The sequence below is a fragment of the Indicator indicator genome, chromosome 38 (assembly GCF_027791375.1).
Source record: "Indicator indicator isolate 239-I01 chromosome 38, UM_Iind_1.1, whole genome shotgun sequence".
Classification (NCBI taxonomy): Eukaryota; Metazoa; Chordata; class Aves; order Piciformes; family Indicatoridae; genus Indicator; species Indicator indicator.
The window spans coordinates 2,088,024-2,111,366 of record NC_072047.1 but is presented as its reverse complement, the minus strand read 5'-3'; the positions used below and the strand labels follow the sequence as shown (position 1 = coordinate 2,111,366).

The 23,343-nt window shown below is 54.2% G+C and overlaps 2 protein-coding genes across 2 annotated transcripts in view; one reads left to right on the top strand and one right to left on the bottom strand.

Moving 5' to 3' along the window:
* Positions 1-7,918: 7,918 nt before the first annotated feature.
* Positions 7,919-8,668, bottom strand: LOC128978640 (bcl-2-binding component 3, isoforms 3/4-like). Its single transcript, XM_054396592.1, has one exon. The coding sequence runs from the start codon at positions 8,666-8,668 to the stop codon at positions 7,919-7,921; it is 750 nt and encodes a 249-aa protein (XP_054252567.1).
* Positions 8,669-8,979: 311 nt separating this feature from the next.
* The window catches only part of AAK1 (AP2 associated kinase 1), a 93,413-nt gene continuing 79,049 nt past the window's right edge, over positions 8,980-23,343 (top strand). The window contains exon 1 of the mRNA XM_054396636.1: positions 8,980-9,142. Within this exon, the coding sequence (XP_054252611.1) occupies positions 8,980-9,142 (163 nt within the window). The remainder of the gene's footprint in view (positions 9,143-23,343) is intronic.

Genomic DNA, 23,343 nt, shown 5'->3' with positions numbered 1-23,343 from the left:
CCAACATTCTTCTGTTTGCCCTCCAGCCTCTTCCACCCCAAGGACTGGATGGCTCTGACCCTGCAGACACTGCTGTGTACAACAGGAATTATTTAAGAGTTATTCACCTTCTTTAACTATTGCACCAACCTTGCCACTCATGATTTGCACAATTCACCCTTTTCTTTCTCCCTGGGAGAGGCTCCAAGCTGGGGGGAACAGGTGAAGATGCAAAGCATTTGGCCATGCAGAATTTGTCCAGGAGTCAGATCCTGACCCAACACAGAGCCAAGTTCCTGTCACCTTGGCTGGTTGTGGGTGCTGGCTCCACAGCCATGTTGTTCAAGCAGTCATCAGAGGAATAAAACACAAAGTACAAAAGCTTCTGACCACGCTGGCAGTTGGCTGAGTTCTCCTCTAGCCTCCAGCAGATAATGGAAGGCTGCTCTAAGGTCTCCCTGGAGCCTTCTCTTCTCCAGCCTGAACAGCCCTAACTCTCCCAGCCTGTCCCCACAGGGGAGGTTCTTCAGCCCTCTGAGCATCTTGGTGACCTCCTCTGGACCCACCTGGTTGGCCTTTGAGGGGTGACACTTTTACCTTCAGAGGAGCTCTTTGCAGTCACACAAGTTCTCACTTGCTGGGAAAAGCAGCTCTGATTCATGTCCCCCTCAAAGCTTGAGGTTGTGGCAGGAGCTGCCCAGCAGTCTCCCCATGACTGAGGGCTGTGTGGCCTTGGTAAGCCTTTCCCACTGCTGACTGAGAAGCCATCTCCTGGTGTGGCTGCAGTGCAGTCAGTGACACTGCTGCCCCGCTACAGCCTCTTTGCATTAAGGACCACGGAAGGTTCAAGCCCCAGGTGCTCTCCTTTCCCCTGAGAAACTCTTCCCTTGCAGGCTCTGGGCTAAGCACTGTGACTGCATCCAGTCTGTACAAACACAGCAGGCTGGGCTCTAACAACTGCCCCCATCAAAACCTGCAGAGAAGGACTTGGGGGTGCTGGTGGGGGAGAAGCTGGCCAGGAGCCAGCAATGGGCACTGGCAGCACAGAAGGCCAAGGGCAGCCTGGGCTGCATCCAAAGCAGTGTGACCAGAGCTGGAGAGGATCCTGTCCCTCTGCTCTGCTCTGGGGAGACCTCACCTGCAGGGCTGGGGCCAGATATGGGGCTGCCAACACAAGAAGGACCTGGAGCTGCTGGAGAGGGTCCAGAGGAGGACACAAAGATGATCAGAGGGGACGGGATGCTCTGGGGACAGGCTGAAAGAATTGGATCTGTTCAGCTTGGAGAAGAGAAGGCTCCAGGGAGACCTTAGAGCTGCATTTCAATATCTGCAGGGGACCTGCAGGCAGGCTGGGGAGGGACTGTTCAGAAGGGGCTGTGGGGATAGAACAAGGGACAACGGCTTTGAGCTGGAAGAGGAGAGATTGAGACTGCAGCTGATGAAATTCTTGACAGTGAGGGTGGTGAGACACTGGAACAGGCTGCCCAGGGCTGGGGTTGAGGCTCCATCCCTGGAGACATTCAAGATCAGCCTTGCTGTGTCCCTGGGCAGCCTGATCCAGTTGGAGATGTCCCTGCTGAGTGCATGGGGTTGGACAAGATGCCCTTGGAGAGTCCCTTCCAACCCCATGCATTCTATGATTTTAAGACTAATTAGTACCATTTATCCCCAGGCCTTGGGGCATTCTCCAGCTCCATGGAGAGACTTTGAGTGGGGGAAGGTCCTGATGTCCCTAGGGAAGCTGTAGATGATTTGTGGTAGAAGCTAAAGTTCCCTTCCCCAGAGCTGCAGGCTATGAACTACTACAGCACTGCTGCCAGCAGTCCTAAAAGCATTATCAGCCCTAACTCTCATTTAATGGGCTTAATGAATGTTTACTGCAATTAGCATACAGATAGTTCTGAGAAGGAAATGAGGAGCTTTCATTTTTTCCCCTTCTTAATTAATATCTGCCTCTGTGTAGCTTTATCTCACTTAGCTGCTCTATGATCTGGCTGTAACCCAGCTCTAAAGGATGGAACCAGGGCTGGGATTACCCAGCTAAGGAGGCCTCCAAGGCACACAGATACTCAGCTCCTTCATCCTGGCACTGCTGGGTCAGTGTTAGACTTGATGATCTTAAAGGTCTCTTCCAACCTGAATGATTCTATCCTAGAAACTCTTGGCTGAGGCAGAGCTTGGAGTGAGGGAACCAGGTGAGGCATCTGGTGCTGAAAACCTGCAGGAGCAGGGCTGCTGCACAAACCAGTGAGGAGCAAAGGTTGCCAAGAGCACTGAGAACAGGACCCAGTCCTTGCTCTGCTTGGCACTAGTGAGGCCACACCTCAAATCCTGGGGTCAGTTTTGGTCCCCTCGCTCCAAGAAGGACATTGAGGGTCTGGAGCAGAGCCAGAGAAGGACAACAGAGCTGGGGAAGGGTTTGGAGAGCAGGGCTGGTGAGAAGCAGCTGAGGGACTTGGGGGTGTTGAGTCTGGAGAAGAGGAGGCTGAGGGAGACCTCATTGCTCTCTACAGGTCCCTGAAGAGGTTAGAGCCAGGTGGGGTTTGGGCTCTGCTCCTTAGTGCCAGGTGATAGAGCAAGAGGAAATGGCCTGAAATTGTGCCAGGGGAGGATTAGGATGGAGACGAGGAAAAATTTCTTTGCTGCAAGAGTGGTCAGGGACTGGAACAGGCTGCCCAGGGAGGTGGTGGAGTCCCCATCCCTGCAGGTGTTCAAGAAACCTGTGGCCGTGGCACCTGGGGCCATGGTTTGGTGTCCATAGTGGTATTGGGTTGCTGTTTGGACTGGACGCTCTCAGAGGGCTTTTCCAACCCAAACCATTCTTTGATTCCATGAACTGTGTGTGGGTAACGCACTGAACAGCGGCCGAGCGAGCAGCGCCTCCTGGCCAGGGCTGTGCCCAAGGCAGGAAGCTGCGGAGCAGTCCTCAGCGCCCGGCGCGGCCAGCAGAGGACACTGCGCCCTCGCTCTCGGGCTGCTCGCAACAGCCCTCCCCAGAGCCACGTTTTGGTTTGGAAAATGCTGAGCCGCCTGGAAAGTTTGACCAAGAGGGATGGAGCTGCCTTAATCTGCTTCTTCCTGAGGCATGGAGCAGGACAAGGCAGACGCCGTGCAGGCAATCGGCTCCGCCGGGCTCGGGTGCTGTGACCTTGACCCCGGGGGGTTAGGCACAGCCCCAGCCCGGGGCTGGGGACTGACAGTGTGAGACTGAGGGAACTCTGCAGTGGGACACATCTCTGAGCCCCCTGCCCTTGCTTCAGGCTGAGCCAGAAGTACCAAACCATGGCCTGGGCTGCATCCAGAGCAGGGAGAGCAGCAGCACAGGGAGGGGATTCTGCCCTCTGCTCTGCTCTGCTCACACCCCACCTGCAGCACTGCCTCCAGCTCTGGGGCCCCAGAACAAGAAGGCTCTGGAGCTGCTGGAGAGGGTCTGGAGGAGGCCACCAAGATGAGCAGAGGCTGCAGAACCTCCCCTGTGGGGCCAGGCTGGGAGAGTTGGGGCTGCTCAGGCTGGAGAGGAGAAGGCTCCAGGGAGAGAGCTTAGAGCAACCTTCCAGTACCTGAAGGGGCTCCAGAAGAGCTGGGGAGGGACTTAAGGCAAGGGCTGGGAGTGCCAGGATGAGGGAGAATGGCTTTGAGCTGGGAGAGGGGAGACTGAGACTGAAGATGAGGAAGAAATTGTTGAGAGTGAGGCTGGGGAGAGACTGGCACAGGTTGCCCAGGGAGGCTGTGGCTGCCTCCTGCCTGGAGGTGTCCAAGGCCAGGCTGGATGAGGCCCTGAGCAGCCTGGGCTGGTGGGAGGTGTCCCTGCCCATGGCAGGGGGTTGGAACTGGATGAGCTTTAAGATCCTTTCCAACCCAACCCATTCTGTGATTCTATGTGAGTGGACAGGTTGACCAAAATGAGTAGAAATGTTGACACTCCAGAAGGGAGAGCCAACCTCCAGGAGGATCTGGACAGGCTGAAGGACTGGGCTAGCAAGAACCTTTTGCAGGTCAGAAGGGACTGGTGTGGGGTCTTGCAGCTGGGAACACATAACCCAGCAGTGCAGCTCAGACTGGGATCCATCTGGCTGGAGAGCAGCCCTATGGAAAGGGACCTGGCAGTCTTGGTGGACAAGAAGCTCAACATGAGTGAACAGTGAGCTGCAGAGGCCAAGAAAGCCAACAGGCTCCTGGGTTGCATCAAGAAGGGCATCACCAGCAGAGATAAAAAAGTCATCATCCTCTTCATTACCAGCAGGGATAAAGAATCACAGAATCACAGAGTGTTAGAGGCTGGAAGGCACCTCCAGAGATCATCCAGTCCAACCCCCTGCCAGAGGAGGGGCACTCAGGGGAGTCTGCACAGGAGTGCATCCAGGTGGGTTTGGAAGGTCTCCAGAGGAGACTCCACAACCTCTTTGGACAGCCTGTTCCAGGGCTCAGCACCCTCACACCAAAGTTTCTCCTCCTGTTGAGGTGAAACCTTCTCTGTTCAAGCTTGAACCTGTTGTTCCTTGGCTTACTACTGTGCACCATCCAAAAGAGCTTGGTCTCCTTCACTTGCCCCCAGCCCTCAGCTATTGATAGACATTGATCAGATCCCTCTCAGTCTTCTCTTCTCCACACTAGACAGCCCCAGGGCTCTCCGTCTCTCTTCACAGGGGAGATGCTCAAGTCCCCTAAGCATCCTTGTGGCCTCCACTGGACTCTCTCCAGCAGGTCTCTGTCTCGAATTGGAGAGTCCAGAACTGGGCACAGGATTGCAGCTGTGGTCTCAGCAGGGCAGAGCAGAGGGGCAGGAGAACCTCCCTAGCCCTGCTGGCCACACTTTTCTTTGCTACACCTCAGTCATTGTCCCACTCTACTCAGAACTGCTCAGACCACACCTGGAGCACTGTCTGCAGTTTTGGCCACTGCAAAACAAACAAACAAAAAAAGAAAATATGTGGGCAGGTTGGAAAGTGTCCAGAGAAGGGCCTCAAGGATGATCAGAGGACTGAAGCCCTGCCATGTGTTGTAGGTTAAGGGAAATCAAGAGTTAATTGGTATAACCACAAAGAAAAGTCCTCCAGAGGCTAGGGAGTCCCAGGGGGTGGGCAGGTGGTCCCAGGCTATTGTAATCTGTTATTCTATTCCATTTTCTTCTGTTTCTCTATTTCAGGCAGTGCACAGCCAAAGCTCTCTCTCCTCTCTCTGTCTCAGGACATGTGCTGTTATCTTTTGTGGGGAGAGGTTTTTTTTCTCCTGGCCTGGGCTGGCAGCAGTTTGATCTGCACAGAGTAGGGAGGCTCTACAGAAGGACTTGGATAGGTTGGATCCATGGCCAACATTACCAGGAGGAGCTTCAACAAGGCCAAGTGCCAGGTCCTGCACTTGGGGCACAACAACCCCAAGCAGTGCTGCAGGCTTGGGGCAGTGTGGCTGGAAAGCTGCTGGCAGAAAGGGACCTGGGGGTGCTGATGGACAAGCAGCTGAAGAGGAGCCAGCAGTGCCCAGGTGGCCAAGGGAGCCAAAGGCCTCCTGGCTGGGATCAGCAATGCTGTGTCCAGCAGGAGCAGGGAGGGGATTGTCCCCTGGGACTCAGCTCTGGTGTTCAGTTTTGGGAACTGGCACAGGTTGCCCAGGGAGGTGGTGGAAGCCTCATCCCTGGAGGTTTTTGCAGCCAGGCTGGATGTGGCTGTGAGCAACCTGCTGTGGTGTGAGGTGTCCCTGCCCATGGCAGGGGAGTTGGAACTGGATGGTCCTTGAGCTCCCTTCCAGCCCTGTGACAATTCTCTGATCCTATGATTATTGTCCCCACCTCAAGTGAGATGGCAGACTGAAGGCTGTCCTTAGGCTCATCTCTAGTGTGCCTGGTTTTAACCCCCTCCCCCCTCAAGCCTAGTTTAAAGCCCTCTCAACCTCTCTGGGCAGCCTGCTCCAGGCCTCCAGCACCCTCACACCAAAGAAGTTTCTCCTCATCTTCAGGTGAAACCTCCTGAGTTCCAGTTTGTTCCTCTTGTCCTGTCACTGGGCACCACTGACAAGAATCTGTCCCCAGCCTCTTGTCCCTTGCCCTTTAGATCTCACTAATCACAGGTGGCTGATGGAAGAGCTGCTCCAATAACCACAAGGAAGAGGCCTGGTGGCTCAGCAGAAAAGCAGCTGCAGTGAGGCACTTTTAGCTCTGTGCTGAATATTCCCAGCAGCAACGTGACCTGACCATCCTGGGAGCCTTATGCATCTTAAAAGCCTTCAAACACTGGGGGAAGAAAAACAATCAGTGCTGCCTAAAGTGCTGCTGATGCAGTCTTGTTGGCATTGCTGGAAGCCCATGGCAAGAAGAAGGGCAGTGCAAAGAGGCAATCTTTTTGCTGTCCCACAGGAAGCAGGGCTCGCCCAGCCTGTCCCCCTGGGCAGCAGCCTGGCAGCATGATGCCAGATAGGAAAGAAGAGGCATGGGGAAAATGGGAGTGTGTGCTGCCTTCCTCCTGTGCCCCAGCCAGAGGGCAGGCAGGAGGGCAGTGCTGGCATGGAGGATGCCTCTGGCAGCCACACACTCCTCAGGGTTCTGTATTCTCTGCCTCAGGCTGAGGAAACCAGTTTTTGCCATTTTAATGTCCAAAATCCCAGCTCTGGCCTTCCCTCTTAATGGGAAGGAGAAGAGCCAGCTGGTGCAGATGCTATAAGCTGGGAAAAATCTCCTGATTCCTGATGGGAAAAAAGAGGCTGAAAAGAACCCAAAGGGCATTTAAAGGAAATTTCATGAGTTTGAGCTAAACTAAACCTCTCTGAAGCCTGACCCAAGGGCTTTGTGCTCCTCAGATGAGTCACATCACTGCTTGCAGTGCAAGCTGCATGAGCTGCTGGAGTAAAGAGAAAGGTAGAACTTAATAGTAAAGAAAGGTGGAACTTAACAGCAAAGAAAGGTAGAACTTAATAGCAAAGAGGAACTTAATAGTAAAGAAAAGGTGGAACTTAATAAAGGTGCAACTTAATAGCAAAGAGGAACTTCATAGTCAAGAAAGGTGGAACTTAATAAAGGTGCAACTTAATAGCAAAGAGGAACTTAATAGTCAAGAAAGGTGGAACTTAACAGTAAAGGAAGGTGGAACTTAATAGTAAAGGAAGGTGGAACTTAATAAAGGTGCAACTTAATAGTAAAGAGGAACTTAATAGTCAAGAAAGGTGGAACTTAATAGTAAAGGAACGTGGAACTTAATAAAGGTGCAACTTAATAGTAAAGGGGAACTTAATAGTCAAGAAAGGTGGAACTTAACAGTAAAGGAAGGTGGAACTTAATAGTAAAGGAAGGTGGAACTTAGTAGTAAAGGAAGGTGGAACTTAGTAGTAAAGAGGAACTTAACCATAGAATCAGTCAGGGTTGGAAGGGACCACAAGGCTCAGCCAGTTCCAACCCCCTGCCATGGGCAGGGACACCTCACACTGGATCAGGCTGGCCAGAGCCTCATCCAGCCTGGCCTTAAACACCTCCAGGGATGGAGCCTCAACCACCTCCCTGGACAACCCATTCCAGGCTCTCACCACTCTCATGGGGAAGAACTTCTTCCTCACATCCAGTCTGAATCTCCCCACTTCCAGCTTTATTCCATCCCCCCAGTCCTGTCACTTGCTGAGAGCCTAAAAAGTCCCTCCCCAGCTTTCTTGTAGGCCCCTGCAGATCCTGGAAGGCCACAAGAAGGTCACCTCGGAGCCTTCTCCTCTCCAGACTGAACAACCCCAACTCTCTCAGTCTGTCCTCATGGGAGAGGTGCTCCAGCTCCTAGTAACGAAAGGTGGAACTCAATAGTAAATCCAAGGTGCAGGCTTTCCAAAAGCTGCTGCTAGGTTTAAAGCCCTCAGCATGTTTGCCGGGCTGGGGCTATCTGCAGCTTCAGTTTTATTTGGGGCTCTGGCATCAGACGCTAGCAGGGCCTCAAGAAAAGCGTCGCACCTCAGCTCAAGCCCAGGATTATTATTTTGACAGGAAAGTGCCAAGTTTAAGGGCACAGTCTCTAAAATAAACGGAAACCACCGCGGCAAAGCGCAGGCCGAGGCTCCTCGCTGACAGGATTTCTGCGGCCATCCCTCCCGGCGTGGGGAGGATACGGCCCAGGGTTCCCTCCGCTCTCCGAGGGACCGCCAGAGCCACACTTGCCGCCGGCGGGGCTGCGACAGACCCCACGGCACCAGGCCCTGTCCCGCGGCACCACCGGACCGGCGCCCCCCGCCCGCGCGGGCCGTGCCGCGCTGCATGCCGGGAGTTGTAGTTCCCGCCGCGGGCTGAGCGGGACCCGCCGCTACCCAGCGTGCCCTGCGCGGCCGGGCCGCGGCCGCCATTCCGCCTGCCCTTCCCCGCTGCCCGCCATAGGGCTTGGGTCCCTCCGCTGCGCTGTGGGACGAGAGGGCCGCGGCCGCGCTCTTCGGTGGCTCCGCTGCGGGTGGTGGTGTGAAGGGCGGCCTGGCCGGGTCGTCCGCGCTGCCGGGGGCGGTGCTCCCGCCGGGACTTCCTGTGCCAGCCCATTTCCTGGTCGGATGGGGCCGGCTGGGGGCGGCGGTGCTGGGGTCGGTCCCTGACGGGCTCGGTGGCCGCCGGGAGCTCCGCCAAGCAACGATGCGGGCCCCGGGCCCTGAGCGCAGGCGGCCCCCGCCGTGACTCGCTGTGGGCAAGCCGGTGGGGCTGCGACAAGGCCGGCCGGCCCCGGGTGCCGCTGCACGGGTGCATGGAGGAGGCAGCCCCCGCCCGCAGAGAGGCACCGGGCGGGGGGCCCTGTCAGGGGCCCTATCAGTCGGGGCTCCCCTGAGGGGGCTGCGGAGGCCTCGGCCGCGCCGCGGGGATAGCCGCCTTCGCCTTCCTTCTGTCCCCGCTGTGGTTTTGCAGGCGTGAGTCCCCCGGAGGGCACCGCGCCGGCTCCGCTCGGCCCCGCAAGGCGGGCGGCCCCGGGCCCCCCTCAGCCGAGCAACAGGGAAGGGGGCTCGGGACCTTGAAAATAGCATCGCCCCCGTAAGCAGGCAGCTGCTGCTGTCTCCTGAGAAATGAAGAAGTTTTTCGACTCGCGTCGGGAGCAGGGTGGCTCTGGCCCTGGGTCGGGCACCAGCGGTGGCGGCGGTGGCAGCAGCGGCCCCGGCAGCGGCTACATCGGTCGGGTCTTCAGCATCGGCCGCCACCAGGTGACGGTGGACGAGGTGCTGGCGGAAGGTAAGAGCCCGGCGCCTTTCGCGGAGCGCTCTGCCTTCGCTGCTTGTTCCTCGCAGGGCTGGAAAGGGAGGCCTTGGCCTTAGCCGTGCGCTCCCCTGCTCTCCCCGGTTCCCGCACTCATTGTCCTTGTCAGAGTTGCCATCCAGGGCCGCCTGCAAGATGACATTTGTGGGCTTCCCGTGTGTGAACCCGGGGTGGGCTTGCTGGGTTGGGTTTGGTTTGGCGTTTTGCTTCAACGCTTTGGAAATTGAGATGATTTCAGAAGTTGGTTGTTTCTTCACCTTCTTTAAACTGGGAGGTTTTTAAAAGAAAAACAAACCCAGAATCGTCTGTCAAATGTTTTGGTGCAGATCGAGGTTCTGTAAATAACGCAGGCAGAGGCCTTCACTCTAACTTTCTTCATCTGCTTGCCTCCTTTCCTACCTTAAACAGAGAGGATGAGAGACTGGAGTAAATCCCTTGTAGATATATCATGCACATAGGCTGAGTGGAGCTGGCTGTGATCTGGGCTGTGGGCTTTGCAGGGGAAGCAGTAATCCCAATTGCTTCTTTCAGTGTTTTTTCTTTTCCCTGAAATAAAACAATTAAAGAACTACAAAGGAACAGCAGGGATTATAAAACTCTTTATATGTGCAGTCGTTGTGGTGCAGCAAGCTGCTGGTGGTATTTTTTTTGTGGCAACCAGCACTGCTGCTTTAACTATCGTTTTACATTTCATTTGTCTGGGCTCTGAGGAACCTCTTGAATGGCTCTGGCTGGTAACCTTAGCCTCGACCTTCAGAGAGGCCTCCTTGGACCTGCTCCTGGTCCTCTCTTGCACAGCATCTTTTGCAATTTCAGTCAAAACAGTGTTTGGTTTGGCTCTTGTAATTGCTAAGGAGAGGGGAGCTGCTGTGTGAGAGCTGAGTGGGAGGACCTGTGTTGGCTTTTACAGAAATAACCCTAAAATGGAAAAGGGACTCTGTGTACGCTCTGTGCCTTCAGGTTTGTAAAGAGCCACTGCAGGGAGCAGGAAAACAGATCTGGGACCATCTTTCAGATGTGGTTTCTGATATCTTTTGCATGCTGAGCTGAGAGCAGCACTAAAACCAGTCCTTCAGCTAGGAACCAGAATGATTTGCTTGCCTGACTCAGATCCTGCAATATGGCTCTGCCTTGCCTGGTGTTTTCCAGGGCCCTTTTGGCCCTAGAAGCTTAGGAACTGTGTGAGCTAAACCTGAGGAGCTGTCACAGGCTTTTTTTAACGCAGGTTGGCCTCATCCTGGTGACAAAGGAAAGCAGAGGCTGTTTTTGCTGATGAATAATCTGTTGGCAGGTTCTGCCCTGGTGCTGACAACAGCAGGAGGTGAGCCTGTGTGCCTCAGCTACAGCCACCAAGGCTGGGAGGTGGCAGCCCAGGTTGTGCAGGAGAGGTTTCTCACTGTCTTGGAGCAGCTCCTGCTTGTGAGAGGCTTTTCCCAATAGCTCCAGGCTTCTTGGCTGGCCTCTGTGATGGGAGCATGGCCTAGGTCTGGCTGCAGCTCTTGGATCTGTGTGCACAGGCTCAGTGAGATGCTGTGGAGCAGGGGCTGTGCTCCCTTCCTGACCAAGCTGTGAGGCTTAAGGAGGTTGGTTAGGTGCCTTGCTGGGATTTTCCTCATACACCCTGGGTTGGGCAGTCTGAGCTAGCTCTGTGTGGTGAGCCAAGTCCCAAGAGGACAAGAGCCAGGTGGCTTGGAGCTGGCTTGGAGGTTTTGCTGGCAACAGAGGGCTGGAAGTGCCATTTCCTCTATGGAACACCTGGGGAGTCAGCGTGGGTCAGAGGTGCTGCAGCTTTGCACGCTGCTGGCCTTTTGGTGAGGCTGTGAGAGCTCCCCAGGGCTGCTGAGCAACCTTTCTGCCTGACTCAGCTGGAGACCTGGGCAGCTCTCTGGCAACCTGGGCTCTGCCCTACTGACGTCTGAGTCCTCAGCTGGAAAACTTTTTTTTGTATCTGCAGTGAATTTTGGTGGTTCAGCAATGTTGAAAAGGCAACTTGTGAAGTCTTGGCTGTTTCTGCTAAAAGGAAAAGTCCCTTGGGAAGCACTTTGGAGGAGGAGTATCCTGTCTGGAAAGGAAACATCTCTCATCTCCGTTGCTTTAAGGAGAGGCCAGGCCTGTGTTTTGGTGCAGCCTAGAAAACAAATGGGATGGAAAAAAAAAAAAGCCAGAGTCTCTGAAATGATTATGGGGGAGACTTGAGCTGCAAGCCTGAGGAGCTGGTTGAACCAGAACTTTTAAAGTGTTGGGTTTTACCTTTACCTATCAAAGCTGTGGCTTGGTCATTCTCAATTCTGCTGAGCAACCCTGCTGAAGGTGCCTGGGCAGGATGGGCCTCCACTGCAGGAGCCCCAGGGTGTGCCAGATGTCTCCATGTGCTCACAGTCTCCTGGGTAGATCCCCCAACATACCCACCCCTTTCCAGGTAGCTGTCTGGATGCTCACGTCCTTGGGAGGGGAAGAACGTTCCTTCCTGTTGGAAGGAAGCAGATGGAAGTAACATAGAAGGAGCTTGAGTGGTTGTCTGTGATGTTACGATACTGGTGGATCAGTATTTATTTATTTACAGGCAGTATATTGCAATAGGTGATTCTTAGCTGAGTCTTTGTCTTGCTCTAATCCTTATAATAGCACAAATAATCTCTTGAAAAATTCCCCTCCATGTTTTCCTGAGGATTAACTGCTGTGGGAGGTCAGCACTGCTGGCCTGAGAGCTCTGCAAGGCCATGGTTCAACCAAGCAGCATCGTGGCAGAGCTGCAGGATGGGCTGAGGGGGCTGCTGGCTGAGTTTTGAGGTGTCTGGGCTTTGGGGAGCTGTGCCTGTGTTGGTGAGTCAGGCTGCTGTGTTACTGCTGTGGTTGTGGAAAAGAACCCAAACAGGGTGAGCAAATTGGATGCTGCTTTTTATTTCTGCCTGTATGTAGGGGGGGGAAAACACCACCAAAAAAAACCCCACCCCAGCCTCCTGCCTGGAGCCATCAGGAGGAAGGTGCTCCTCTGCTGAGGACCAAGGCAGCAGGAACATTTAGAAATCAGAAAATCCAAGGACTTTGTGGCATGTTGCATGTGTGGCAAAGTCCCACAAGCCCCAAGTGCTCCTCTGAGCTAACCCAACACAGGTGGGGATTGCCCCAGCAGCCCCTTCAGGGGAAGGTGTTTCCACACACTCACAGAGTAGTCTGGGTTGGAAAGGACCTCCAAAGACCATCCAGTCCAACCCCCTTGCACTCAGCAGGGACATCCTCCACTGGATCAGGTTGCCCAGAGCTCTGTTAAGCCTCTGTTAACCCAGAATATCTCCAGGGATGGGCCCCAACCACCTCCCTGGGCAACCTGTTGCAGTGTTCCAGCAGCCTCCTGGTGCTGAACTTGTTCCTCACATCCAATCTCAATCTGCTCTGCTCTCATTCCAAACCCTTGCCCCTGGTCCTGTCCCTGCAGGCCTTTGGGAACAGTCCCTCTGCAGCCTTCTTGTAGCCCCTTTCAGGTACTAGAAGGTTGCTCTGAGGTATTCCTGGAGTCTTCTCTTCTCCAGGCTGCACACCCCCAGCTCCCTCAGCCTGTCCTGTAGCAGAGGTGCTCCAACCCCCAACCATTTTTGTAGCCCTCCTCTGGACCCTCTCCATCAGGTCCATGTCCTTTCCTGTATTGAGAGCTCCAGACCTGGTTGTGGTGCTCCAGGTGAGGCTTCCCCAGAGCAGAGGGGCAGGATCACCTGTCTCTAGCTTCTGGCCACACTGCCTTGGATGCAGCCCAGGCTGTGACTGATCTTCTGGCCAGTCTGGTGCTCTGTGTGCTTGCAGCTGTGTCAGAGGGTGCTGGACTGATCCCAGGTGCAAGAGTGTTGGTGGGGTGGTATTTGAGCTGGAACTTTGGTTCTTTGGTCTCCTTCTAGCCAAAGACTCTCCAACTGTGTTTCCTCAGGTCTGTGCCAAGGCCCTTCTTCAATTAGCAGCACTTTTCTGAAGGTGTTCTTGTAGTCTTGTCCCCTTGAAATGTGCCAGCCAGGAGCTTGGGGTTTAGTAGCTGTCAGATCAGCACTGAGTGTTTCAGCTGCATGCCTGGGTGTGCTGCCCCCCAGCCTGGCTGTCACAGTCTCTAGGGGTAGGCATTCAAAACCAAGGCAGGAGCAGCTCTAACTTGCCAGCTCTGGTTTTCACTCTGGTTTGAACAGATGGATGTTTGGGGAAGGTTTCATTGTGACTTTCTTTAGCAGACCTGCAGGCCACCACTGGTCTGAAGAGCTTTGTAGGGCTGTGAAGTGAGGCAAGGTGGTCCCTGTGCTGCCTAAATGTGTGGTAGAGCTTATTGCAGATGACTTCTGTTGGCCCATGCCTGGCTTACCCTCAGCACCTCCTGTCTCTGGAGTGTGCAGCATTGTAACCTGAAGCCACTAGAACTACACCTGAGCTGCTTCTGAGACTACTTCACTTCAGCACAAAGCCCATCTGAGGTCAGTGTGGCAGACTGATGTGATCCTCAATCCCATTCCAGTGGGGTTGGGTTCAAGACATCACTTTGAAGTACATTTTATCAATCCACAGAATGGTTTGGGTTGGAAGGGACCTTCAAGATCATCTCATTCCAACCCCCTGCCATGGGCAGGGACACCTCCCACCAGCCCAGGCTGCTCAAGGCCTCATCCAGCCTGGCCTTGAACACCTCCAGGCAGGAGGCTGCCACAACCTCCTTGGGCAACCTGTGCCAGTTTCTCCCCACCCTCACTCTCAAAAATTCCTTCCTCATCTCCAGTTTAATTATTGCCTTCTAGCTTTTGCCCAGTGCCAGCTGCTGAGCAGCTGACCAGTGACATTTGGATTAGGAATTAAACTATTTCTCCTCCTGGAATGGGCCATGTGATTTTTATGCCCCCTCTGCTGCTTTTCCTGTGTCTGGTGTGAGGCAGGGCATGTTCACTGTGCTCTGCACTGGTGGGTAGGATGCTGGCAGAGCACAGTGGACATAGGTTTTAGAGGCCTGGTATTTGGAGTGCACAGAGCAGGAATTGTCTGGTGAATGCTGAGGTATCCCAAGTGCTTTGGTGCCTTAGCAGCACAGGATATGCCAGGGCAGAGCATGTGCCATGTCCCCAGGTGTAAGTGGGAAGGCAGAGCAGGTGTTGGTGGGTTTAGCTGGTAGGCATTAGCGTGGCCCAGAGGCTCACAGGAGGTGGGGGAGCAGGGCCAGGGTGGTGCACGGGGGCGGCTGGGTGCTTGTGTAAGAGCTGTGTCAGCTCCCGTGGTGCTGCCAGCCCAGGGGAGCCATGGGAGGATGAGTTCTCTGCAGGCATCTTCCCAGCAAAGAGCCTTCATGGCAGAACAAACCCGTGTCTGATTCCAGCAGCCTCGTGAAGGTGTCAGCAGAAGCAAGCTCAGTCTGGGGCTTCTGGCCAAGGTTTAACTAACCCTGGCCTTGCAGCTGTGTTCTGGTGGCTGTATGAGGAGGTTGCTAACTCTGGCTGCACCACCAGTGATGCCATTGTGGGTCTGAGGGGAACATGCACTGCCAGAATGCTCTTACTGTGCCCTGGGCCTTCTCCCCTTTGCACAGGAGCTTGTCAGCAGTCGAGGGGAGCAGGTGGGAAGTGGTAAACATGCCCAAGACAGGCTGGAGTTAGCACTTGCTGCCCTCTGAGCTTGCCCACCACATTAATCATGGCTAATAAGGGGTCAGGAGTGACTCAGTGCTGCACACTTGCATTGGGGCTGGAAGCTGCTTCCTTTGAAGGTGACTTTTTCTCAGCCATTTGGACAGACTGAGGCTGTGACAGTTGGAACAGCAGCTTGGCAGCTGCAGGACTCACTGCTGCTCTTCTGGAACGTCACAACCAGTTGGCCTTCACTTGTACCAAGTGTTTGCTGCTGTGCCACCTGTGGAAGCAGGCAGGAAGAAACATGCCCCAAGCAAAGGCTGTTCACAGAGGAGCTCCCTTTTGATAAGCAGAAGTAACTGAACAGATAAGTGTCCCAGGAAAGGATGCTGTCCTTGGGTGGGAGCACCCCAGATGTCCTTGTGGCCATGCTGTCCTGCAAACATCCCCCCTTGCATCTGCTACTGGCTGCTGTACTTCTGTGAATGGAGGAGCAGCACTGGTGGTGGTGTACAGACACAAGGAGAAGATTTGGAAAGGCTTAAGTGAAACGTGGTTGCAAGATAATTTTCTCTCATTTGTGGTTTCTGATCATTATGGAAACTTCCCTTTTCTCCTGTTGTAGGAGCTCCAGCAATTGCCCCTGCATGCACAGGAGGGTATGGCCAGCTGCCTACAGCATGAGGTAGTAGAAGGAAAGAGAGGAGAGCTGAGGCAGCTCCTCTGATGTGAGGAGATCTCCCTACCCTTGTTGTCAGAGTATCTGGGGCCTGGCACAATCTGATAAAGTCCTTCTGTTCCTTTTAGGGCTGCTGGGAAGTGATGCACTGAGCTAGGCAGGTGAGGCAATGCAGAGTGTGTGTGGCCAAGGCAGGGAGTGACCCCTGGCCGTGCAGATGGAGTGCAGGAGCTGCAGGCTGTGCTCTCCCTCTCAGCAGGGTGTGCTCCTGGCACTCCTGTGCCCTGGCTTCAGGCCTGCTCCGTGGCAGAGCCCCTGCTGACATGGAGACCCTGGACCATGTGTCACAGCATTGCATTAAAGACTTTTTTGGAACAAGATGCTGGGAGCATCTGGTTTGCTTCATGATTTTGCAGAAACAAATTACATAGCAGTGCTGGGTGAGCTCATGGATTAAAAATAAAGCAAGCCACCAGCACGGGCTTTGTCTGCTTGTACATCCACCCCTCAGCTGGAAGCTGGCTGGGGCTGTGCTGGCAACAGGTAGAGCTGACCTTCATTCATTCCCTGTTAGGAACATGCTGGTTTTACTCCCTGTTTGGTGCTTGTGGGGCTGTAACAGGAAGGTGACCCCAAAAGCTGCCTGTGTGAACTTACAAAGCTTCTGGCATGCTGCTCTGGAGGTGTGATAATGAACTGCATGTGCTGCTGAGGCTCTCTGCACAGATGATGGATGTCTGGGGTTCTGTCTCCATCACTCCTGTGAGGTAAATGATGCTTGCAGGGCTGACATGCTCTTGCTGCACAGCTCTGATGGCAGCAGGAAATAAACCTGGAGCTTGTCTGAGGGAAGTGCAGAGTGCTCTGGGTTGCATGGTGTAGCAGCTGGGCTCTCTCTGCACATCAGCTTCTGTTCAAACCACCAGAGCAAGCAAGAGGAACCCTTGGGTTCCTGTGGTGTACCTGGTTTGGTGGCTTTACTGCTGTCCTGCATCCCAGCTGGAAGATACTCAGATGTTGCAGGAGTGAGTGATAGAAAACTCAGACTTTCCAAGTCCTTGTGTTTCAGCACAAATAATCTGTGCTGATGTGAGAGGAGCATGGATGTGCAGACCTATTGCTTCTTGTCCCTGTGGGGACAGGCTGGAGAGTTGGGGCTGCTCAGCTTGGAGGAGAGAAGGCTCCAGGGACACCTTAGAGCAGCCTTCCAGTATCCAAAGGGGCTCCAGGAGAGCTGGGGAGGGCAGAAGATGAGCAGGAGGAAGCATAGGTGGCTCGGTGGCTGCAGTGGGAAGGCCTCTTTGTAGGATCTCTGTTGCTTTGACTAAGGCTGAGAGCCCTGGGGCTGTTCAGTCTGGAGAAGAGAAGGCTGAGAGGGGATCTTACTGATGTTTATTAATATCTGAGGGGTGGGGGACAAGGAGAAGGGGCCAGGCTCTTCCCATTGGTGCCCTGTGATAGGATGAGGGCCAAGAGGCACAAATAGGAATCCAGGAGGTTCCACCTCAGTGTGAGAAGAAAATTCTTTGGTGTGAGAGTGCTGGAGCCCTGGAGCAGGCTGCCCAGAGAGGTTGTGGAACCTCCTTTTCTGGAGACTTTCAAGATCCATGTGGATGTGTCCTATGTGACCTGCCCTGGGTGACCCTGCTCTGGCAGGGGGTTGGACTGGATGATCTCCAGAGGTCCCTTCCAACCCCTAGCATTCTGTGCTTCTATGACTGGAGTTCTGCAGCCTACAGAAGAGGTACCTGCAGACCTCCCCCAGCATCTCTGTGCCTTCTGTCCCCCTTGCAGTGTGGGGCGTGCCAGCAGGCTGCTGGAGGGGAACAGCTGATGTGGAAACTTGTGACGTGCATGGAATAGTCCCTGGGGTGCTCAGCAAGTGCTGCTTGCACTGTTCAGAGAGTTCTGGTTCTGGCTCTTTGGCTGTGTGTTCCTTGCAGCCCTTCCACAAGTTAGTGAGTGGAAGGTGACACAAGAAGCAAACTCCTGGTGAGATCCTGCTGGTTCTTGTGTTCTTTTTTATTGCTTATGTTTGTGAGGAAATAGAAGTGCCTCATGGAGCGCTGATGTGTGGATTGTGGGATGACAAAGGGTGAAGGAGGGACAGTATGGCAGGGAGGGGACAGCCCAGGCTTGGCTCAGGCTCTGTCCTGGGGTGTCCTGACTGTGTATTTCTGCAAGAAAAGTTCTGCTGAAGATCAGAGCCTTTCTTTTGGCCTTCACTTGTTGCCTTGCAGTTAGAAGGTGAACTTAGCTGTGTGATTATGAGCTTGCCTCTCTGTTTCTGCACCCTGGTGCCAGCTGTGGGTTGGGCTGTGCTGCACTTCACACACATGGAGGCCTCCCCCTTGTAGGTGTCACACAGCTTGTGGCTCTGTGTGGCTCTTCCCCTTCCCTGCTCTGCAAAGCAAGCAGCTGGTGGAAGAAAGGCTCATCAAATTGTCTTACAAAGGGGAAACTGAAGCTCATGAAGATGTAGTGAGTTGATAAGGGCCCTGCAGAGAGGCAGTGCTGGAGCCTCGTGTGAAATGCAAATGGCAGTCCTTGGCCGGTGCTTTAACCAGGCTGTCATTAATATTCATGGCACCGGAGCAGCCAGGAGCTTCTAGCATGGACCAGGGCCCTGTGTCACCTCCTGCAGACGTGGAACAAAGACTGCCCATGCTCCTGGGACATGCCTGGCTGCCCTTGGCTGTGCCTGCTGAGGCTCAGCACTTGTGTGTGAGGCTAAAATCCCTCCTGTGCTGCTGCTGCTGCCTTGGGAGAGCTACTCGGAGAGAGACCCTGCGAGGAGCAGGCAGCTGTAGAACCATAGATTGGTCTGGGTGGGAAGGGACCTCCAAAGGTCATCTAGTCCAACATCCTCTGCAGTCAGCAGGGATGTCCTCAACTAGGGTGTGATCTTGGGGCTGATCACGACATGCAGATTGCCACACAGAATGTGCTGGGGGTCTGCTGGTGTGCAGAGCCCCCAGGAAGCACACACTCAGCCTCGCTGCCCCAGCACTCACAGGACATGTGACAGGATGAAACATCCACTGGAGCTTCTGAAAATGAAAACGGTGCTGTTCTGGGGGTGGGCCAGATGGTGGTTTCCTACCTTTGGCTTTTGTTTTAAACTTGATGAAGGAAGCACTTAGGTTGTACCTTTGGAGTTTTCTGCTGGGGAGCAGGCTGGAAGTGCTTGTGCTGATAGAATCCCCATCTAAGATGGGCCTCTGAGCAGTGCTGGCAGTTCAGCTGAGGTGAGCATTCCATCTAGTGGTGATGGAGCTTGTGAGTAACTGTCACAAGACTTCTGGACCCCTGCAATCCTTTCCTGTTCCTGGACAAATGACCAGACATGCACACGTGTGCTCACAGCTCTCCTTCCTCACCTCTGCAGATGTGGAGAACCTCAAAGCCCTGCTACAATAAATGTCTCCCTGTGCTGAAGGGAGGCTGCTGTGTGCTCCTCACCATACCCAGTGGCTTGAGTTCCATGCTTGGGGGGCCAGCAGATACCTCTCTGTGCTTGGTGTGTAAGGAGGAGTTGAGTTCAGTGCTGTCTACAGGGTTCCATCAGCATCTCCTCTGCTAGAGGAACGTTTTGTAGCCCTTAGTTTGTGTTTTCTTGTGAGGTAGCACTGCTGTCTCACTGTACTGGTGCATGGGAGCCCTGGCAAAGCTGAAATCTGGGTCCCTGGGTTGAAGCTGAAGGAGCTGTTTGAAGCAGACCTCCCCGCACTGCTGTAAGCTCTTTGGGTCTGGTGTCAGCTGTAAGCTGAAGCTTCTCCTGCTTTCTTGAGGGGTTCTCTCAGGTTCCTCTGTGCAGTGGAGCTGTCTGGGTGCTGCCATAGCAATCAATCCCACATCTCAAACTTGTCTGTTGCCATGAGCTCTTTGAATCCTTGCATAATTGCTTCCCAAGTGGAGTTTGCTGTTACCATAGCCCTCGGGGTCCCCTGTAAGCCCTTCTTGCCTGCAAGTCCAGTTAAAAACTAGTTTTAGCCCAAGTTTCATCTTGCTTTCTGCTTCCCCTGCCCCTCCAGCTGCACCCTGCTCTGTGAGCTGTGTTTTCTCTCCTGCTGGGGTGATTCACCACTCCCTCGCTATTCCAGGGAAACTCTTCAGCTGCCTGCCTGCAGTTGCTGCAGCTTCTTGCTGGCTTTGCAGTTCCACTCATCCTCACTCCAAACCAGTTGTGCTCTGCAGAACCTTTGTGCCATTGCTGATTTTTCACTGGAGATGAGGGAGGTTTGGGATGCTGTGAGCAGCTGCTTGGGGTAACAGCAGCTGAGATGTGCTTCAGAGAGAGCTGATTGATAACTAAACAAATGATTGCTGTATTGTTTTCTTGATTCAAGCTGTGAGTTATTCATGAGCCAATAATTTATCTCTTTTTTCAGCCTTAACAGTGGAAGTTCAAGGACTAAAATAGTCACAATAGAGAGGGATTGAGTCTGTTTGCCAAGTAATCTACTTGGAGGCAGAGTATCTTGCTGCATAGTAATAAAGTGCTGCTCCACCAGCTCTGGGTTTCCAGGTCTGCCTGTCAGGGAAGAGCTGAGCTGGATGCTCAGGGCTGTGGAGCTGAGCACATGCCCAGCAGATCTCCCCACGTGAGCACCTCAACGTGCTTCCAGCTGGGGAGGCCAGCAGCCTCTGCTGAGCTGCTGTTTCTTATGAAATTGCTGTCACAAATGCTGGGAGACTTTAATGCCCTGAAATTAAGGTATCCAGGCTGTATTCTGACTGCTCTGGCAGGCTGGGTGGGGTGCCAAGCCATTGCTGCCCTTGCAGTAGAGCTTTGGAAAAGGAAATGCAGAGTTCATGCACGGCTTGAGTCTTGCCCATTGATTGTTTTAGCCTTCTAATACGATGTTGCATGGCAGAGATTAATTTCCTTTCCTTTCCCCTCTCTCCTCCTTTTCTCTCCCCTCCTTTCTCTGCTGTATTTTGATTTACAGCTTCTTTTTTTTTTTTGACTGGCAGAAAGTTGAAGGGGAAGGATTGAAGAAAGGCTCTTAAAGATCTGGGATGAGGCAGGGTGCTGGAAGATGCAGAGAAATCCAGCTAAACAACTTAAAATGAGACTTATCAAAATAAACCCTAGAGAAGTGAGGAAGAGGCATTTGAAGCTTTTTCCATGGCATCCATGCAGGGCAAATGCCTGTGATTATATAAATATCCCCTGGCTGCCTGCGGTCACAGCTGATAACCTGAATGCTCACCCCCAGCAGCCAGCCAAGCCTTGCTCTCCTCAAATAAGGAGAGCCAAGGACTGTGCTGCTCTCTCAGGTGGTGTCCTGCTGCCCAGGTTGGGCACTGGTGACTGTTGCTGCCACACCAACATCAACTGTGATGTCCTGCCTGCCTCAGATGTGCCCAGGAGAGGGTGGAGCCTGTGAATCTAAATCTGTCTTGTCATGGCCTAGATATTGCAGAATGACACTAAGCAAGGGCCCTGTAATGATGTTGGTAATGTTGGATAATCACATTAGGACTTGGCTATGGCAAATCTCTGCAGGGCTGCCTGTGGCCCTGCCTCACGCTTCTGGAGAGCCTGTCTTGACAGCTCTGCTGGAGCTGGAGCTTGTGTTTCCCCCAAGGAGAATTCATTGCCCTGCTAGATTCATAGATGCATGGCATGGGTTGGGTTGGACGGTGCCAAGCCCCTGCCATGGGCAGGGACACCTCCCACCAGCCCAGCTTGCTCAAGGCCTCATCCAGCCTGGCCCTGAACACCTCCAGGTAGGAGGCAGCCACAGCCTCCCTGGGCAACCTGTGCCAGTCTCTCCCCACCCTCACTGCAAACAATTTCTTCCTCATCTCCACTCTCAATCTCCTCTCTCCCAGCTCAAAGCCATTCTCCCTCATCCTGGCACTCCCAGCCCTTGTCCCAAGTCCCTCCCCAGCTCTCCTGGAGCCCCTTCACATACTGGAAGGCAGCTCTAAGGCCTCCCTGGAGCCTTCTCCAGCCTGAACAGCTCCAACTCTCCCAGATTGTTCCCACAGGGGAGGTTCTGCAGCCTCTGCTCATCTTGGTGCCTCCTTTAGCCTCTCTCCAGCAGCTTCCTGTGCTGGGTGTTGTGCTGAAGTTGTTCTGGTGGTGTTGGAGGCCTGGGGTGGGAGCTGTGCTGTGCTGGAGCTGAGAGAGCTGCTTTCTCCAGTCAGGAGTGAGAGGAACTCACCTGCACACCTCAGGCTTTGTTGCAGTGCTGGCTGTGGGTCTTTGCCCTCATGGTGTGTGTCTGGTGGCTGCACAGCACTCTGGAGAGGTCTTTGTGGCTGGGTTTTTATCTTCCTTTCTCCCCCCACCCCGGATCAGTTGTGGTTGGTACCCAGCACAGAGCTAACGCAGACGCTGGGCTGGCTGTGCTCAGCAGCCCTGCTCAGCACGGAGCTGCTGACGGATTGGTGCTGGCCAGCAGTGGTGGCTCCTCTTCTCCTGAGCCAGTGGAACATGTGAGCTGTGGTGCTCCTCTGCAGATTTCCTCTGTGGGGACCACATTCCTGGCAGCTCACGTGTGAGCTGTGGGGAGAAATTCCAGCAGCTGTCGCTGGGGGATGAGGGCAGAGCCTTATGCCAAGACCTTGAGAGCTCTGGGGGTGCAAGGCCCCCCTGGGGTGTGTGTGTGGAGCTCATTCTTGTGTGTGTGGAGGTCTGGGGGTTCAGCCCTCCCCCCCGTGTGTGTGGCATTCAAGGGTGCAGGGTTCCCCCTCTGTGTGTGTGTGTGGCATTCAGGGGTGCAGGGCTCCCCCAGTGTGTGTGTGGCTCTGTGGTTGCAGGGCCCCCCGTGTGTGTTGGGGAGCTCTGTGGGTGCAGCCCCCCCCCCCCCCCCCCCCGTGTGTGTGTGGAACCCTGGGGGTGCAGGGCCCTGTGTGTGGAGCTGTCTGCCAGGCACTGCCTGTGTGAGATGGGAGTGACTGTGGGTTTGGGACCTCCTCTGCTCTCGGAGCTGCTGGTGGTGCCAACATGAAGCAGGTGAGCAGAGAGTCTGCTTTCCTTTCAGATTCATAGAGTCATAGAATGGGCTGGGTTGGAAGGGACCTCAAAGCTCATCCAGCTCATCCCCCTGCCATGGGCAGGGACACCTCCCACCAGCACAGGCTGCTCAAGGCCTCATCCAGCCTGGCCCTGAACACCTCCAGGGAGGGGTCAGCCACAGCCTCCCAACGCTGCTCCCCTCTGGCAGCAGGACCAGACCTTTGCTGGGTGGAAGCAGTTGTGTGTGCTTGCTCTGCAGGGAGGGAGGGGAGCTGCTGCTTTTATGGGGCTGCTGCCCAGCATAGTGTGAATGTTCTTCAGTTGGTCCTGCACCAGGAGGGTGCTGTGCTTGGAAGTCCTGACACACAGAATCACAGAATGTTAGAGGTTGGAAGGGACCTCCAGAGATCACTGAATCCAACACCCTGCCAAAGTAGCACCTAGGGCAGGTCACACAGGAACACATCCAGTTGGGCTTTGAAAAGTCTCCAGAGAAGAAGACTCCACAACCTCTCTGGGCAGCCTGCTCCAGGGCTCTGTCACCCTCACTCTAATGAAGCTTCTCCTTATGTTGAGGTGAAACCTTCACTGTTCATGCTTGTATCCATTATTCCTTCTCTTATTACTGTTCACCACCAAAAAAGCTTGGCCCCCTCCCCTTGCCCCCCACCCCTCAGCTATTGATAGACATTGATCAGATCCCTCTCAGTCTTCTCCAGACTCAACAGCCCCAGGGCTCTCAGTCTTTCTCCATAGGGGAGATGCTCACACAACCTGTGCGTGTGGTCCTTGGGTGCTTCCTCTAGTTAAAAGCTCACCAGGAGTGTTTATAAGATGAAAAACTTCATTTCCTGCAAGCTCAGCTTAGCTCAGAGCCCTCTTGACTTTGTAGTTGTCACTCACAGTCTTCAGAGCATGAGCACTGTGCAGTTCCTGATCT

Coding starts and splice junctions, on each gene's coding strand:
- LOC128978640 (XM_054396592.1), bottom strand. CDS start 8,668: ATGCACCCGTGCAGCGGCACCCGGGGCCGGCCGGCCTTGTCGCAGCCC.